Raw genomic sequence first — 18737 nt, forward strand, 5'->3', positions numbered from 1 at the left:
ATTATATATTTGTTCTGTTTCTTGTTTGTGTTTAGCATCTTCATCTAGTCACTCATGTTCAATGTCTATTGTCATTTATTAACATATTCAGTTAATAACTTGTTAGAGCACTGTCATTTTTGCAACAATTTCACATCACTAAAAAGTACAATAAAACATTACCAAGTTTAAGTGCTAAAATGTACTTGACATTTTGAAGTAGTCGGTTTTCGTTGGTACGACACTGCAAACTACCGAACTAGAACTACGTAGATTTGCTGCTCAGGAAACATTATAAAATTGTGATGAATATTTTTGAGGATTTTTTTTTAAGAAGTTCAAACCTTTTTAGTAAGGATATAAAGGATTTTTGATTAATAGAAAGTTAAAAAGAACAGCATTTATTTGAAACAATTTTTTTTTGTAATATGAATGACTCCTATAAATTTCTCACTTTTGATTAATATATTCTTACTGAACAAATTTGGTCAGTAAGGATATATTAAAAAGTGAGACATTAAAAAAACAAAACTACACATCTGATTGTATACTGTGTGCTCAATGTATTCTATGTCTACTCTAGTAAAAAGGACAAAACAATTGGTTTGGATGTTTATTGGTATGACATACATTCTGGAGTAAAACAATGACTTCACAACAACAGACGCTACAGAATCTGTGGACTGCAATCATGAAAGACATGCAAGCTCATACTAGACAACAAGCATGAAGTTCTTGAACAAGACCTTTTTAATGGGCAGGTGAATTTAATGACTTCTTTTATCAATCCTGTCCCGTGCGAAAACATTTAATGTTTCAAGCTGGTGTTGTCCTTTATTTTATGAAAAACGTTACCCATAAACTTTATGAATTGGCACCTGACTTACCTAACACAATGCTAATTTTAATGAAACGCAACTTATCAATGAAATTAATTCTGCTGGTCTCAGGACTGGAACAACAGACAATATGATAGACTCTTAAAACATGTTGCACTATGATGTGCTCAAACACAACTGACACAGGACAACACTCAGTGCATGTTCATAGTAACATGTCTTTTGTGATTATATTTTTAGTGATTTAAACACAGCAACTGTGAATATACTATATAATAATGTGAATATACTCTCACAAATATAAAAAACCGAGGTGAAAGCTGGTTTGAGAAAAAGTGATTGACAAAATACATATCTCTAACCCCTGCAATTCATACAAATGCACTTAGACAAGTTCAATTCCCCAATATCGAAAAATACAATTGTGCGTGTTTTTGGGGAGAGTAAGGTCTAAGGAGTATGGGTACGGAAGCCTAATGAAGCTGTGTATTCACAACTACAGCAGGGCTTCATACTCCATGTGTTCAGAACGATTCAGTGCTGGGTCCATTTGATGCTCTTAATGTCAATGCCCTCCTGGACCATTTCCCACAACGGACTAAGAGACAAAGACAAAAACCTTAGAACAATCCTCATTTTTCCCACAGAAAGATTTTGTTCACAGGGATTTTAACCAATTAATTTTCCATGAATTTTGTGTTTACTTGTGTTTTGTGCGGCCTGCCAACATAGAACATAGGTGCGCATTATGCAAATGTGTTACCCCGTGACATGTAGCCATCACAGAAGTGGGATTTGAATTACTGACGACTAGTTTAGGCTATTCAGAGTCGATTCTTTAGTTTGAGAGACAATAACTTTATTTATCGTGCACTTTTGGCTTTACAAACTTTGCAGATCGTTTACATTCACATACAGCTACATTACACACTGCATAAAAGGCAATATTCGGAATGGCATAATAGGGGCACTTCAATTAACAATATCTAAATGAACTATTTTATAATCAAGCAGAGCCAAAAAAAAAAATGACACATTCACTATAGAAATGTACAAAGAAATGTTAAGAATTTATCCGCATTTTCCAGGCTTTAAAATCACAATGTTAAAATCCCCAAGTTTTCCATGATGTGGAAGACCATTTGATTCAAATCAAGCATGAACAGCTCACCTCATCTCCCTCAGCCGTTTGACCTGCTGAATGCACTTCTCCACTGTATAGTCCACTTCCTCCTCTGTGGTAAATCTGCCAATTCCAAATCTGAGAAAAACATTGGTCATGTGCATCAGATCTGCTCATTACAGTTTGTGTGGTCATGGTTCAAGCAGGAAATTTGTGTACGGAGACTTAAGATAAAATCAGAATATAGATTACACAACACAAGAAACAGTAACAAGGCGTGCTGAGCATGACTTGGGGGAAAAAAATTTAATTTAGACTGATATTTTACAAAACTACCAACCGAATAGACGAGTGCGCCAAGTCCTCATCTGCCCCTATTGCTCTGAGGACATATGAGGGCTCCAAAGAAGCAGATGTGCAGGCGCTGCAACAAGAACAATTACTTTAGTATTATTTATATACCATTATAGTTTATATTGATATTTTAAATATCAATATAAAAACTTTTAATATTGCAGTTTTCATTTTAATTTCAATTTCATTTTTAGTAATTTGTATCTCATTTTATAACATATATCTTTTAATGTTACTATTTAAGATTAATTTATTAATGTTGCCTTGGCAAATAACTGAGATAAGTTTGTTTTTCTTTAAGCTTAATACATTTTATTATATATAGCTTTATATATTTTTGTTTTTACTCAATAAACAAAGATGTTTTTAACCGTTTTAGTAAAAAGATAACTTCCACCATTTTTAACCAGCTTTGTATTTTAACAATATCTATGTAAATGAAAAACGTGTACTCTCTCCAAGTTTACCTGCACACAGATATTTATAAACCCCGGTCAGACATTTGAAACTACTGACCTTCCAGATGAAAGCGCAACATCTTTTAACGCCATCAACAGACTCTCCCCCTCAACATAGGCAAATGATAAATTAACGCATCCTGGAGGAGGAAAGTGTTTTTAGATTACAAACTCAAGTCAACATGGAACCTTATAAATAAATGACAATTACAAAGTCAAGTCTTACCTTGGTACCTCTGATCTGGGTCGCCATTCATCACAACATCAGGAATCTCCGACATGATTTTCTGCACAAGGCGATTTGCAAGCACCGTCACACGCTTGTGATCGTACTGAAAATAAACCGAAAATGAAACCTGCATATAAGCGAACTTAGACTAGCAGTAGCAAGTTTAACTCTTAACTCTGAAGTCTCTACCTCTAACTCTTGCTGGGCAATCTCACAAGCGGCTCCGAGGCCTACGGCGAGAGGTGTGGGCACGGTCCCTGAACGTAGACCCCTTTCCTGACCCCCTCCGTTCTGCAAAGGCTCAATACGAACTCTGGGTCTCCTCCTCACGTACAAAGCCCCAACTCCTAACAAACACAACCACTCATTAATATATTTTGGATAATGTGACCGTTGCGCATTTAAATGTACAATATGCTACCTTTGGGCCCGTAGATCTTATGGCCGCTGATGGACATCAGATCCACTTTCCATTCACTGACATTAATGGGGATCTTTCCAACAGCCTGAGCAGCATCAGTGTGGAAGAACACATTTTTGGACCTACACAGATGACCTGAAATCAAAAACATTATTGATATAGATGATATGAAGATTGACAGGTATACGTTTAGAGAATGATGTTGATAGTAAGAGTTACCTATTTCTTTGATTGGTTGTTTGACACCAATCTCATTGTTGATAGTCATTATGGACACCAAACTGGTATCAGGACGGATTGTTTCCTCTAATTGCTAAGAAAGCAAAATATAAGGTATATTTAAAATACAGTACATTTGCAAAAGTACAATAAAAAAAAATTGTTTTTTGTTAAAAAAAACAAAACAAAAGATGAATTTCACATGTTTTTTTTTCTGTGCCAGTATCAGCCACCAACAGGACTGCAATCTATCCGAACATGTAATTATTTTTGCTATTCTGGTTGGTGCTGAAACTGGAAGTTTCCTCTTTCAGAAAGCTTACCTTCAAATCAATCAGTCCATTATTTTTCACAGGTAAGTATGTTACATCAAAACCCTCTGCCTCCATAATTCGGCAGGAGTCCAGCACACACTTGTGTTCGGTCTGGGTGGTAACAATGTGGTTTTTCTTAGCCTTATAAAACCGAGCCACACCCTTTGAAAATGAAAAAAAGACAAGATATAAAAGAACAACCAAAACATATTTAGTTGTTTTTAATGACTAGTGCAGTGCATCCTATATAAACTTCACCTCTTTGTTTATTTTAGAATATGACAAGTCATTTGTGTCCCAGCGTCCCACTTTCTCCTAATCCTAATCTTACCGCCCAGTAATGACATTCTTACTTTGATTGACATATTGTTGGACTCAGTCGCACCACTGGTGAACACAATCTCCCTCGGGTCGGCACCAATAAGATCTGCTACTTGCTGAAGAGGAAATACCATTTGTGTTACCATAAACAGTGCATTCTTGGCATAACCAAAATATTATGCTTCAATACTCAGAAATACAACTCTCAGCTATCTAAATCCAGAGAAAATGTTCTTGCTTCTTTAATGAAAATATTCAGGTTAGAATAAAGACTTACTTTTCTCGCTTTTTCCATTGCACTCTCGCTCTCCCATCCATAAGCGTGAGTCCTGGAATGTGGGTTCCCGTAGTAATTGACTTGATAGGGGAGCATGGCATCCAAAACCCTTGGGTCCTGGAACATTGTTCAATGAAAACAATGGCATGTAAACATCCCAGAAATGTAATTCAGAAATGTTCACGAGTCTGATTAGTTAATTATTCTAGATGGCAGGAATATAATTAGGATGACAATGGCAGATGTGTACCATGGGTGTGGTGGCCTGAAAGTCCATATACAGCGGCCTCAGTTCATCCCTTTCCAGTTCCCTACTTTTGATCAACTCTGTGGAGAAACACAGAAAGTTATAGTGACTGGAATAAATACAGCCATATTAGAAAGCCAAGCATGTATTTACATGTCAGCTTGCTAGTATCTGTATTAGCACAGCCTTCTACAGTAACTTACACAAGCTTAATTCAACTGCGTCACTGTTAGTCTCTAGACTAGAGAATTAGATTTAGTAATGCTGTACCTTTCTGCCTCTGCACAGTGTTGACGGCGCTTTGAGCGAAGCTCAGTCGAGGGTTGGAGACCCCACACATGGAGACCAGAAGTTTTCTCGATAAAGTCCTGTTCATCATGTTTATGCAATTACAGTGTTCTCAACGTAAACAATGACAGAAATAATAAAAAATAGCTTCTTACAAAGCCTTCGTCAACCAATAAACGCGTCAGATAAATAAATGTATTATTCGGGCAACTTCAGAAACAACAACATGCGCACTAAGTTCATATAACAGCGTGTCAAACGGTGTCATCAGCCCTCAAAACACTCCGTAACGCTTACACAAGACGCACACACAGCGGGGGCGGGACGACTGTTATTATAATTCTCATTGGTTATCTGAGTCTCTTGTAGGCGGGTTTTTGTGACGTCTACGGAGTTTATTGGTTGAAACCTAAACCTCGCCCGTTTCTTTTACCGGAAATTGTGAATATGAACCAATACAATGCTGCTCAAAAGTGAGTTTCTTCGTCCTTGGAAATATAAATATCCAGTACATTTGGAGAAAATCGGCAGCGTTTAATGTAAGACATCTTTAGTTTTAAGTCTTTGGTTTATATATATTCCCACAAATCGTGATGGGAAATCCAAATCATTTCCGCCAATCGGTTCTTTTGAAGAGTTCAAAGAATCTATTCGGTTGCTTGTGTCATTACGTCATTACGTCATCAACGCGCTAATAAAATCAAATGAAGCTACATAGTAACGAAAAATCATACTTATAACAAAATGTCGAAATTATGACATTAAAAACAATCATTGCATAAAGATGACGTTTTGTCATAATCTCGACTTTTTATGTTATAATTATGACATTTGTGTTTTTTAGGGTTCGGCTTCCATAAGTTTTACTTTTCTACTATTGAAATTCATTTTCGCTGTGCAAGGTAGGCAGTTAAGAATATAAATAGAATGGACTTTGTACTTTCTCATTCCTGGAGCTTAGCTTTAAAACAACGTGAGAACATTTAGAAGCAGATCTATAACTCTATATAATGAGAACTGTATATATGATTCAGTTGTTTATGTATAGCCTACTTCCTTAGCACAGAACATCTTGATTGCTTACATTGGTTTGATTGTTTTGATTTACTCATGTCACATAAAACATTTACAGGTTCAGAATCCATCCATAGCTTCTCCTGGCATAAATGTCTCCAACTTCAGTGCACCACTTTAGACATCAGTGGTCATTACAGAGATGCAAAGCAGCAATACATGGATATTTGACTCTGAATAAAACCAATGCATTGCACACAATCTGCACAGATCCACCAATGATTCTAAACCCCAGAAGAAAATACAATTCCAAAGCAAAACAGATGTCACTCACAGTGCTTGATTGAAGTGGGCCGTTTTTGTGCCAAATTCTGACCCCCGCCAGATTATTACCCCTAGTATTGGTAGGTTTAGGGTTAGGTGTGTGGGAGGGGTTAGGATTAGGCAATCAGATAGCAATTTCAACCAGGGGGTAAAAATTTGGCAGGGGGTCGAAAATGGACACAACACCTGTCCGGAACTTCTTTTTTTCCACTTCAAGCAAATAAACCATGTTTTGAAGGCTAATGAATATAGTTTAAAACCAAATGGTTATGGACTGTATAATGAGTCAATAAAAGGGTTTGATAGTAATATCATACCATCAAACTCCCCAAGTGAAGACCGATGGAGTGCTGCAATGTGTTTTCAGAGCCGTGGCATGCTGTTCAGTGTTTGATGGCCATGCAGGGTCTGTTAGTGAACGCCTCTTTTACTACATATCTGTGTCTCTACTTCCATTGAAGACTTTAACAGAGATAGAGGAGGCTGTGGAGAGTGAACAGCCTGTGCTTCCAGTGCTACAATGGCACAAGCATCCCAATGACTTTGTTAGCACAGATGCTGGTAAACTATACTTCAATAGCCTGAGGACATACTGGCAGGAGGATAGATCTGCACAAGGATGACGACAATGATATACAAACAGCATTAAGAAACTTTCAAGAGATGGATAATGATATTTCCTTGGAGGCCCAGGTGGACTTTGGGGTTCCTTTTGCTCATTTCACACCTCTGGATGCATGGCTTGTGTGGGTCACGTGGACCGAGAAGATCTTCATGTGGCCAATAATATGGGTGATAGCAGAGCAGTTCTCGCGGTCCAAGGGGATGATGGGAGGTGGTCAGCTCTCACTATTACCAATGACCACAATGCCCACAACCCAGACAAGATACAACGGGTACTTTTGGAGCATTCTGCTTCTGAGCGGAATGCAGTGGTGGGCCTGTTGATTCCTTTCAGGGCTTTTGGAGACATGAAGTTTAAACGGAGCATTGTGCTCTTGAATTGCATCTACGAGGCATGTCCAGAGCTGCTGATCGGAAACGAAAATGCAAAATTGCTGCTCCCCGGGTGCCGCAGCAAAAAATGGCTGCCCACTGCTACTGCTGTGTGTGTGCACTTTGGATGGGATAAATGCAGAGCATGAAATGTGCAGGTCTTAAGGGAATATCTGTCTGACATCCAGTGGAAGAAACCAGTTTCTGGACTGGGTTTTACAGTTGGACAGATGCATAGACTGCTGCAAAGAGGAAGGGTAGAGCTCTTTCTGCTCTGGAGGATGAGAACAGTGATACTCATCTGATCAGTCACACTCTGGGCAGCGATGGCTACTCTATTGAACCCAAGCGCATAGTCAAAATGCTCAGTCTGCCACAGGATTTGGCAAGGATGTACAGAGATGACAATTATAGTCATTCACTTCAATATTTAATCTACTTGAAGCAGAAATGAAATTTTTTTTTTTAGTATAATAATTTAAGACATTTTGTGCACATTACACATCAAATAACGATTATTAGAATAATCTGAAGTTTAATTTATACTCATTGATATGGTGGCTTCTCCCATTTATTGTAAAGTTAATTTAAAGGGGTCATGAAATTCAAGAGTCAAAATGTTTTTGATATTTACACACAAGAGGTTACTCAACAAAAAATAACTAAAACGGCAAGTTTCAAAACTAACTCCCCAGTTTAAGGAGTATTTTCTCTTTCTGAAATGGCCAGATTTGTGAAGTCATGAGTCTCCTCAACACACCCCTTAACATGTGCCATTGTCGTATGTAATCAAAGAACAAGATTGCCAAGTAATCAAAATCTGGCAATTCTTTTAAAATGACCTTGAAACACAATCCTAAAATGCATTTCATGACCATCATGTTCAGTGCAAGTTTCTGAATGGGGGAAAAAAAATACTAAAGATAAGAGCACCTCGGGAAACAATATAAAAAATGTTAAAAATGCAAAAAAAAATCACTTTAAGCATGTCAAAAACTGACATTGTGTCATTACTTCAACCAATGAATATTGCAACAAACCTCAACAAGAAAAAAGGACATCTCTCTTTTGATGTTTTTTTTTTTTTTTTAAACAGGAATTCACACTGTTCAAATTAAATGAGGATCAATTTTTTTCAGTTATCTTGGCTTTATTTGAAATTAACTTTCATCAAGGACTTTACAAAAATCAAATCGATTAGAAAAACAAGATGGTTCTAAACTTTATGGTCTCTAAATGAACAAAAGATATTTGTCAGCCATTTAGTTGCCATAGCTCATAGAGCCAAAAAGTTGAATATGTTCATGTCTGATCAAAATTGCAGTTTAAATCCAAGACTTATTTATATTGTGTATCTGTCAAAATTGCACACTCCTCAAGTGAGAAACATGCCAATCAGATCCATCACGAAGACAATATATGTGGAAGGGGGAAAAAAAATAAGTATGAACAATAAAAGGTCAAGAAGCAAAATTCAATAAGTAGGCTGTACATGGAAAACTTTTTTTTACACCACAGAACTTCTCTCAACGTCAAGACCTGTAAGGACACTATGCAAGAAAATTTTAAACTTATTGGTTTTGTAACCAACTTAAAAGGAAACAAAACAACTGTGCCACAGCTTGCAGAACTGTTATTGTTGTCCAAGAGTTAAAAGGAACAAGGCTGAAAAAGTTGAGTCTTCCAGAGGTGATCGATCACCGGCGACTGGGCATAAGAAGCTGTGTTGCCTGCACTGACTCTGGGAAAAGGTTGTGGTATGTAGGAAGAGGTACATAAGCTGCTGTGATCATTTTACCTGGAATAAAATATTGAAATATAAGATATAACAATTCAGACAATAATACATATGGGTTTTAGACAGATTACATAGTACTAGGGCTGGGTATCGAGTTTGATATTTTTTAGGCACCGACCGAATTTCCTCTATCATCGAGTATCGAAAAATGTCTTGTCGTTCAGTACCAAATTTCGAAACCTTAAGAGTTAATCGAGGAAAAACACTAGGTGTGTACTAGGGCTGTGTAATTAATCGCATGATTAATCGTGATTGTCATGCACATCTCGTCAGTAAAGCCAGTTCCGTGATTAGTAGTAAATCTCCATCACCTGCTTTCAGATGGAGCGGCATTTACTACACAGAGCCGTAGTTCACTGACAACCTGCTTTACTGACGAGATGCGCATGACAATCGCATGCGATTAATTGCACAGCCCTAGTGTGTACGACTTGATGCGGTGCAGATTGATCAGTGTTTGACATCAAAGTACCGCGATACCGATTCGAAAGCTTCTGTTCTCTATAGCTCTCATGGTACATTGATATCATACACCGATCAGTCTGCGCAATGCCTCGTCAAGTCGAACACTCTTACTAGTTTACACCCCGAGAGAAGTGGCTCACATGTGAGGCTGTAGTGTGTGAGCATCCCAACCCCCATAGATGTAAGGCTAAGTTTACACTAGGTCGTTTTTGTTTTAAAACAGCATTTTAAAATGAAAACAATCCTTTCGCCATACTGGCGAAAAGATCTCCGTCCCCACGACCGAAAACCACCTTGAGTGTTTGTAATAACTTCCGATTGCAATCTAATGTTTGTTTTGGTCATATAATGTTGCTAAAATATGTTTTGTAGCCTTTTATATCAAGCTAATCACTACACCTGCTTAGCATTTCTTATGTAAACACCCTGTATTATGAAATTAGGCAGAACCTCATGAAAATCACACTGTCATAATCGTGTTTTATTAGGTTCATGTTTCATCTGTAGAAATGTTTTTCTGGGTTTCTTATATAAAGAACGTAATGGACATTCCCATAGGAGAAGGTGAGTTATGAATAGTGGTGCAACGGATCACAATGAAATTAGGCAGAAACTCATGAAAATCACACTGTCATAATCGTGTTTTATTAGGTTCAGGTTTCATCTGTAGAAATGTTTTTCTGGGTTTCTTATATAAAGAACTGAACATGGAAACGTAATGGACATTCCCATAGGAGAAGGTGAGTTATGAATAGTGGTGCAACGGATCACAAAACTCACGGTTCGGATCATATTACGAATTTTGAGTCATGGATCAGATATATATATTTTTTTTAAATAAAAAAAAAAAGACTGAAAGCTTACTTTAAGTACTTCTATACTACAGCAAAAACTACTAGCTTAACTAATAAAGTCAGTAAAAAAACAAGAACAATTACACAAATTACAAGCATAGATTGTAATAGCATAGAATACAACATAACACAGTTACAAATAAAATCAGTAACTGTAGTATTCAGGTGCAGAAATGTAATAATTCAGTGTAAAATAACAATAGTGCTTACGTTAAATAAAGATTAATCTTTGTTAAAGCTGTGGCGTTATTTGATTAGCGGACAGAAGCAGGTATTTATTGGCTGCTGTCTCTTTAAGAACAAATGGACCTAATACTGACACACATCCAGTTTCTTTCTCAGCTGTTTACTTTCACTTAAGACATAACCGACTGTTTTGACTAGAATACTTGCCAAAATGGGTATTTTAACATAACTTTGTGTATATGTGAAAGAGGAATCAATTCGGTGTTCATGCGTTCTCTCTCTCTGCGTGTGCAAGCTTAGGTTGTGTGGCAGTTTGAGCGCACAGAAAACAGCGTGCGAGTTAAAATTGCTTGAATGTGTAAATTGGCAAGACAAAACATGTGCAAATGATAAACTTTCACTCTATGATGGTTAAACTTAACGGTTAATCTGCAAATCACATGCGTGCCGAACCGTGGGGCCTGGTCCATGTGGATCACGGATCAACTACGACCCATTGCACCCCTAGTTATGAACACGTAATATGATTTGACATACGAGCAGCGAATGAGCGTGCTCGGAGTCAGAACAGCGATCGTGGAAGAGAAAACATGTGTTGGTTACATTATGTTCCTTCGTGTGGTTTTTTTGGTTGAGGTAATGTAATCTTGTTAAAACCGATTTCATGAAATTGGTATCGAAAATCAGTATCGTTAAAATTTGTATAGTTTAGGAATTGCTATCGATATTGAACATTTTTGAACGATGCCCAGACCTACATAATACATATCAGATCATAATACATATTGCTTTAGACAATCCTCAACTCAAGATATACACAATTTAGAATTACCTCCAAACCAACGTCCATGTAATGCACTGACTGCAGCCATAGGAATCACATGCGTGCCGAACCGTGGGGCCTGGTCCATGTGGATCACGGATCAACTACGACCCATTGCACCCCTAGTTATGAACACGTAATATGATTTGACATATGAGCAGCGAATGAGCGTGCTCGGAGTCAGAACAGCGATCGTGGAAGAGAAAACATGTGTTGGTTACATTATGTTCCTTCGTGTGGTTTTTTTGGTTGAGGTAATGTAATCTTGTTAAAACCGATTTCATGAAATTGGTATCGAAAATCAGTATCGTTAAAATTTGTATAGTTTAGGAATTGCTATCGATATTGAACATTTTTGAACGATGCCCAGACCTACATAATACATATCAGATCATAATACATATTGCTTTAGACAATCCTCAACTCAAGATATACACAATTTAGAATTACCTCCAAACCAACGTCCATGTAATGCACTGACTGCAGCCATAGCAGCAGGAATGCTGGGACACTTCACATAGACATTACCCTGAAAAGAATGACAAAAGTAAATTTCAAATGAATATATATATATATATATATGCTTAATATTTACTATAGAAATTAATAACAACGTTTAAGGGCATACTTCAGCTGATTTCTTGTCCACATATATGTGTATGACTCCACCGTGTTTGTTGCACTCCTCAATGACATCATCCTGAATCTCAATTTCCCAACCAAGATCATTTTCTCTACAAGAAAGAAATGCAATTCAGGCAAAAATGCTCTTTAACATTACTTTCTCAATATACCTGCAATTTTCTCCTGCTACTTACGAGTTTGGATTGAACATGTTAGACAGCTGGAAACAGTGCGTTGCAATTGGTTGTGATGGTAGATTCAAAGCTTGGTTTGTGGGCACATTGAGGTTAAAACTCAATCCAGGGTTCATAGCAGCTGAAAGAAAAGAGATGGATGTTAATTGCAAACCCCATAGACCTTATTAATGGCACATCTACTGAACCCAAAAGAAAAGGAACTGACCAGTAGCTGCAGCCATGGCTACCATGGAGCCACTCATCTGAAGGGCCTGTTGTGCAGCAGGTGGGATCTGCAGACCAGTACCTAACAGAAAACAATTGAAGCATTGTAATCCCTCTAAAAAAATACCACAAGACATTCACTTCATAACAGTATGAAAACTATACAGCAGATCAAAGAGTACATCCTTACCCTCGGCCAGTCTGGCCATGAGTTGAAGTCTACCAGTAGTTCCCAGATCAATGCCTGTCCTTTCCAGCTCATCATTGTCCAGGAAGGAGCTGGCAGTGGAGGCATCAGTCCGCTCCGTCACATGTCCCACTTTCATTGGTCTGCCAGCCAACTCAAAGCCATTAAGCTGTTCCAGAGCCTTCTTAGCACATTCGGCATCAGCAAACTATGAGGAAAGAGGAATGGTAATAAGCTCTTGAGAAGATGAATAGCTTCTTCTTGAACTTGACACCAACTACTTGTAATGTCAGATATTCTGTACGAAAACAACTTGACCACACAACTTACTGTGATAAAGCCATATCCTTTTGATCGTCCTGTTTCACTGTCCATCATCAGTTGTATACTTTCAATCTGTATGAAAAATGAACAATCATAATGAATAAGAGCAAAGTCATAACACAACGTGAAGTGGGAAAACAATTCATGGCACTATTTACCCTTCCAAATGGCTCAAAGATGCCTCGGAGCATGTCTTCTGTGATGTTAAAATGCAATGAGCCAACATAAAGTCTCATAGGTCCAGAACTGCCCTTCTGTAAGTTGTTGGCCAATGCAGCGGCTCTGTTTTTCTCAGCCTGGTCACCAAACACACAATTTGCATTTAGAAGATGATCACATCTACAACCAAAGATTGTGCAAATGTTTCCACATTCTGAGTGAACATGTTACCTGTGAAGCCTGCACAATGATTGGTACTCCGAGTAGTCTTTGACCAGACAGGCCAATTGCCAAAGGTACAGAGGTGGTATCCACAAACTCAATGTATGCAATTCCTTTAGATCTTCTAGAGTTTCTATCAGAGATAATTCTCACATCTCGCACCTTTCAAGAACAACAATAGGAATTAGAGTAAATAAATAAAAACTATATAAATAAAACTATAGATACACAAACACTGACTTTTCCCACTGCAGAAAAAAATTCTTCCAAGTCTCGTGGTCGGATTCTGGCTGCCAGCTGCATGCAGAACACTGTGCGTGCATCCCTTTCTTCGGGGGTGAGATTATCAATGGGCTTTCTGTTAGCAAAAGACAAAACACAAGCAATGAATTACTATATTCAGGAAAGAATTTAGTAGGGGAAAACTTAATTATCAAGGCTGAAATAAACTGACCTTATAGGGCTTTTGTCTTTCTTGAAAGGACTGCGGCTTCTAGACCTTTTACGGCTGAGAGAGAATTTCTGTGAGTACTTTTGGAAAGACTTTCCATGTCTGAGTCATACACAGAACAAGTAACTACCCACACACAACAAAAATAGTATCATAGAAACCTTAGTTTGATGGCAGGTGGTGGGCCAGTCTTCCCCCTGGGACCACCGTTAAATTTCAGGCCAGAACTGTGATTTAAAAACAAGGTTTTCAATCTCAGCAGCTACGACTAATCGCTCTACTGCTAGTGCTAAATATATACATACGGTAAGCTTCAATAGGGTACACAAGGGTAAATGTTGTACACATTACAACAAATTCCTCGTTTTGGGGGAATCTACTCATCTTTTCTGCTGATTCAAAACAGACATGTAAATTGGGATGGCAGTTAAACTCATCTGCATACTTAATATTCTCCGAAAGACATTTTCACACTCATCAGGAGCACTGTGTAAACCTTTTACTTCAAGTTAACATACTAGCTACGGTAAAACAAGACATTCAAAGAGCACTATTTTTTCAAACTGTATGGACAATTAACATGAAGATTAAAACCCAGAGCAAAAGAAGGCTACGTACAATGGAGCTCTGTAGCGACCACCACGCTCCCTGCTCCTGGAACGGCTGCGCCGTCTATCCCTGCTGCGGCTGCGCTTCCGATCTTTGCTGCGGCTCCTCCTGCGGTCGTGACTTTTCTTGCGATCGTGACTCCTGCTTCTCTTCCTTTCCCGGCTTCGGCTTCTGCTGCGACTTTTGCTCTTCTTTTTCCTTGCAATTCAATAAAAAAACTAAAGTTTAGTACATAAAACATAAATTTTTTTGTAAAAGGTATATTAACTACAAAGGTTATAAAGACATACTTCTTGCTCCGCTCCTCATGGCCATTGGTACTTAAGGACTTGTTGTCATCCTAAGCAGGGTCGATAGAAGACAGCATGAGGAGGACGGCGAAACATTTCAAGTCGTAAGGATAAAGAAGGGATGGGAACAAAAGAGAATATGATATGATCATTAAATAGGAGTTCATTACAGTGTTTGAGTGGGAGGATGACAAATACAAGGGGGACCTTTAGAAACCATCCAGATGGCTGCCAAAGTCGTTCTTCCTTACTAGTGCTTGTATTACTTGTGTAGGACGGCCAAAATTCAAGTGCTAGTGCTATGCTGGATAGGTAAAATAGCATTGCATTTTTAGACACTTCATTCATTCATTAAGCAGCCCAACAGGTTCAGTACCAAGGCTATCTGAGCCTAAGACCCAAAGTGGCAACGCTAGCAGCCAGCCACTAAACGAGCTCCAGTGGTGGATGCCATTCCAGTGATCTTCACCCCATTTGTCTTCGTTGATTGAAAGAGCTCGATGCCACCTCAGTCACACATCTCGCCCTGAAGCAAACAGGGATTCACACGGCTTAGTAATAGCGACTCCCACAGACCATCTAAAGTTGAGTTGTTCTTTTGTTGTTGTTAAGAGGCTAGATTGTTTACAAGATGCATGTATCTTATTGTGAATATTATATTATATGCTGAGCCCCATCATTTCCAGTTTGAAAAAGCGCAGATTAACCACTTATAAATACTTTTAAATGTCAGCAGCATGCATAAATACTTTCTTTTTTTTCTTCTTCACCAAAACAGATGACATTTACAGTATATTCATTTCAGGTTTTCAAAGTGATGAATAGAGAATAAGGAGACTCTGTGGATTTGCTTGTGTATGTCAACTCCAGAATTTCTGCACTGAGGATTAGGGCTGGGCGATATGGGCAAAAATTCATATCTCTGTATTTTTTGGCCAATTTGCAATATACGGCATATATCTCTGTATTTTCGTTTTTGTATTAAAAAAAATATATCTGTATTTAAATATATATATATGTAATATATATATGCGCAAGATTTAATTTAAGTTAAATATTTTTTTAAAGGTTAATAATCAGGGTCTGCACTCAGTTTGTGATATTTTAGAGTAAAAAGTAGCGATGCAACAATACAGTTAGCCCACAGTTCAACAAATACCTCCGTTTTTTTAATTTTTTTCCACAGTTTTTGGTTTAGTTCTTTTTTGCTATTTTTAAATGCTATTAAAAAAAGTAGTATTATTTTTATGGATTGGCCATTATTTAGTGCTACAAACACATGAAATGTGGGAGTCATTCACACTGGATGTAATATATATATGCGCAAGATTTAATTTAAGTTAAATTTTTTTTAAAGGTTAATAATCAGGGTCTGCACTCAGTTTGTGATATTTTAGAGTAAAAAGTAGCGATGCAACAATACAGTTAGCCCACAGTTCAACAAATACCTCCGTTTTTTTATTTTTTTCCACAGTTTTTGGTTTAGTTCTTTTTTGCTATTTTTAAATGCTATTAAAAAAAGTAGTATTATTTTTATGGATTGGCCATTATTTAGTGCTACAAACACATGAAATGTGGGAGTCATTCACACTGGACGCCTGGGGGCGCCCTCGGGCAGAAAATCCACATATACATTATAGGAGAAATAGAACTCAGTCAGGACGCTACAGGAAATCCCTAATATGGACAAAAACAGCCAGCTATAGCTGTAACTGAATTAGGGCTGCACGATATTGGAAAAAACAAATCACCACATGCCTTCAATAGTTTATTTGGAAAAATAATCAATGATTGGGGTGATTTTGTAGGCGAGTAAATCGGCATAGTAAATCAACAAACCTGTACAATCCGTCGATAAAACAATATAAAGACAGCCAGATGTGCAATTGTTTGTTTACTGTTCAAGCCGATCTACTGCACATGTATGGAACACGTCCACGGAGCGGACCATCAGCGTATGCTTTCAGTAGTATAAATACAAGTAGTCCACGTCTGCGCTGTCCGTGTATGCGTCCAGATTGCTCATGCGGAAAGTATAACACAGGCTTTACAGTTTTCAGGTACAGAAAATTAATAATCAAATGTAAAACAACACTGCATAGTCTTCAATGTATAAATTAAATTTAATAAATCTGTGTTAAAGCTACAAAAGTGATTTTTCTTTGTGTTTTGTTGTTTGATTAACATTCATAACACAGAAAGCCTCAGGAACATTAAACTGCTGATAAAACATTAAATTGTTTCCCTTCACCTAAGCCATAAGCAACTGCGTTTACAAGGATACTTGCAGAGCACAGTATTTCAGGCATAAATAGAAGCAGAAGTGAACGGAATTCAGTGTTTACGTGCATCTGCGTGGCTCTCACCGTATCTACACAAGATGCGAGCAGCGCGGCATGACGCGACAAAATACAATTATAATCAGTAATGCCGTCTACACTGGATGCGGCGCGGTACGACAACTCCCCGACAGTAAACTGAGGCAGTGTTCTCTTTATGACGTGCTGACACAAAGTTTAAATGATGGGCAATGGTCGCTTTATCTCCAGTGTAGACAGACTTTGCGGCCGTTCACATGTCGTACCTAAAAACATGTGGGTAAACACTTTCTCCTTCTTTCCAAAGCGCTCAGGAGCTTGCGCTTTCGTGGCATCTGTCGTTGCTACGCAACCGTGACCTGCGCTCTCCACGACGACGCGGATTTCAACAACGGATAAATGGATTTCCAGCACTGAAAATCACGTGCAGTAGCTCTGCTACTAAATGTATTTAAAATGGGTATCTCTGTACAGCTGTCACATCCGGTGTAGACACCGTTTCTGTGTGTGAGCTAAGAAAACAATCAGTATAAATATAACGATCAGTAGCCTATACTAAACATTGCACATCCTGCGATGTGATTATCGCGGATGCGCACATCGCAATATCGATGCTGAAACGATATATCGTGCAGCCCTAAACTGAATGAAAGACACTTTGAAACGCTTTGAATGATGACATTCAAAAAGAACATTAAGATAATAAACACTGTACTGCGGACAATGTCGTAGTTTCTTAAACTGACTGTGTTCTTAAACCCACCTCGAGCATTTTAATAATTAAGTAACGTTATATTTATAATCCACTGCTAATCGCCGTTATTCCAGTGTAGAATTTATTTCTGCGTCATTCTGTGATAAGAAGCCACATCAGATCAAGAGGGAAATTATTTTAAATATTTGTCTGATGTTGTGCAGTAAAAGAATGTTATAATGTTGTTTTTTGTTGTTGGACAAAAGGTTTAGTCATTACAAGGGAAGATGCTCGGCGTGTGTTGCATTTCCAGATGCAGGCGTTTCCTAATCTCAGCGCGCAGACTCACGGCCACACAAACAGAGCAAGCTTGGGGAGAAATAAAACGCACGGAAATTTAAAAGCAAAACCAAAAAAAAACGCTCTGATTGGTTGAACTCTTCATCTTTTTCTGTTGCTTGTTTTGAATACTGAACGTGAACAGTCACCACCAGTTTTTTTTTGCGTAGTTTAGAGTGACAAATCGTATCAGCGTACTCTGAGGTCAAAATGCGTACAGGGTGGCAGGTCTATTAGATATTTTAGTCAGAATTATTGCACTCATATTTAATTGAGCTCTGTTTGTTTGGCGCACATGCACGCGGCGGCACTCGTTCACTGAAGTCTTGACAGCAAAATGGAAATATTTCCATGACTTTCTAACATTTACAGATGGAGAATATACCTGTGAAATGTAAGTTATGCATTAAGGGAAACAGCACATCTCAAAACACATTAAACAGCGCGAGTAGCCTAGTGTCTCTGTCAGCGGCACACGCAACCTTTCTGTCCAAGCATCTGACGGGCCGAGCCGCTTAAAATAATATACGAAGCGAAAATATAAACTATGACTTACCAGTTTTAAAAGGCCTTAATATAAAGCTTGTCAC

At 38.0% G+C, this 18737-nt stretch overlaps 3 protein-coding genes across 6 annotated transcripts in view; 1 reads left to right on the top strand and 2 right to left on the bottom strand.

Annotated features, from left to right (window-relative positions):
• Positions 1–579: 579 nt before the first annotated feature.
• Positions 580–5369, bottom strand: nfs1 (NFS1 cysteine desulfurase). Of its 2 annotated transcripts, none has more exons than XM_016294319.1 (13): positions 5052–5369; positions 4785–4861; positions 4535–4651; positions 4290–4373; positions 3946–4098; positions 3623–3716; positions 3404–3538; positions 3172–3329; positions 2980–3085; positions 2812–2893; positions 2282–2365; positions 1990–2079; positions 580–1416 (listed from the first exon to the last, which is right to left on the bottom strand). In XM_016294319.1, the coding sequence occupies exons 1-13, from the start codon at positions 5158–5160 to the stop codon at positions 1353–1355; spliced, it is 1353 nt and encodes a 450-aa protein (XP_016149805.1). In that variant the 5' UTR covers positions 5161–5369; the 3' UTR covers positions 580–1352. The 2 variants fall into 2 exon arrangements, with proteins under 2 accessions (XP_016149805.1, XP_016149879.1); XM_016294393.1 differs by lacking the exon at positions 5052–5369 and adding an exon at positions 4985–5040.
• A 782-nt stretch (positions 5370–6151) lies between these two features.
• On the top strand, positions 6152–8180 carry LOC107554851 (pyruvate dehydrogenase [acetyl-transferring]-phosphatase 1, mitochondrial). Its single transcript, XM_071582299.1, is given in 7 exon segments — positions 6152–6418; positions 6625–6791; positions 6793–7005; positions 7007–7134; positions 7137–7646; positions 7649–7808; positions 7810–8180. Coding segments are annotated over 7 exon segments (1389 nt in total). The 5' UTR covers positions 6152–6235; the 3' UTR covers positions 7838–8180.
• Positions 8181–8541: 361 nt separating this feature from the next.
• The window catches only part of rbm39a (RNA binding motif protein 39a), a 22542-nt gene continuing 12346 nt past the window's right edge, over positions 8542–18737 (bottom strand). For 2 of the 3 annotated variants that reach the window (XM_016294508.1, XM_016294585.1), the window contains 14 exons: positions 14797–14846; positions 14516–14704; positions 14059–14124; positions 13901–13954; positions 13687–13804; positions 13456–13608; positions 13224–13361; positions 13072–13137; positions 12745–12949; positions 12556–12636; positions 12348–12468; positions 12158–12263; positions 11980–12058; positions 8542–9201 (listed from right to left, as the gene is read on the bottom strand). In XM_016294508.1, coding sequence (XP_016149994.1) covers positions 9101–9201; positions 11980–12058; positions 12158–12263; positions 12348–12468; positions 12556–12636; positions 12745–12949; positions 13072–13137; positions 13224–13361; positions 13456–13608; positions 13687–13804; positions 13901–13954; positions 14059–14124; positions 14516–14704; positions 14797–14846 — 1527 coding nt within the window. In that variant the 3' untranslated portion in view covers positions 8542–9100. The remainder of the gene's footprint in view (positions 9202–11979; positions 12059–12157; positions 12264–12347; positions 12469–12555; positions 12637–12744; positions 12950–13071; positions 13138–13223; positions 13362–13455; positions 13609–13686; positions 13805–13900; positions 13955–14058; positions 14125–14515; positions 14705–14796; positions 14847–18737) is intronic. The other variant, XM_016294662.1, reaches the window with a different exon arrangement.

Source organism: Sinocyclocheilus grahami, unplaced genomic scaffold, assembly GCF_001515645.1.
Source record: "Sinocyclocheilus grahami isolate Dianchi unplaced genomic scaffold, SAMN03320097.WGS_v1.1 scaffold2.1, whole genome shotgun sequence".
Classification (NCBI taxonomy): domain Eukaryota; kingdom Metazoa; phylum Chordata; class Actinopteri; order Cypriniformes; family Cyprinidae; genus Sinocyclocheilus; species Sinocyclocheilus grahami.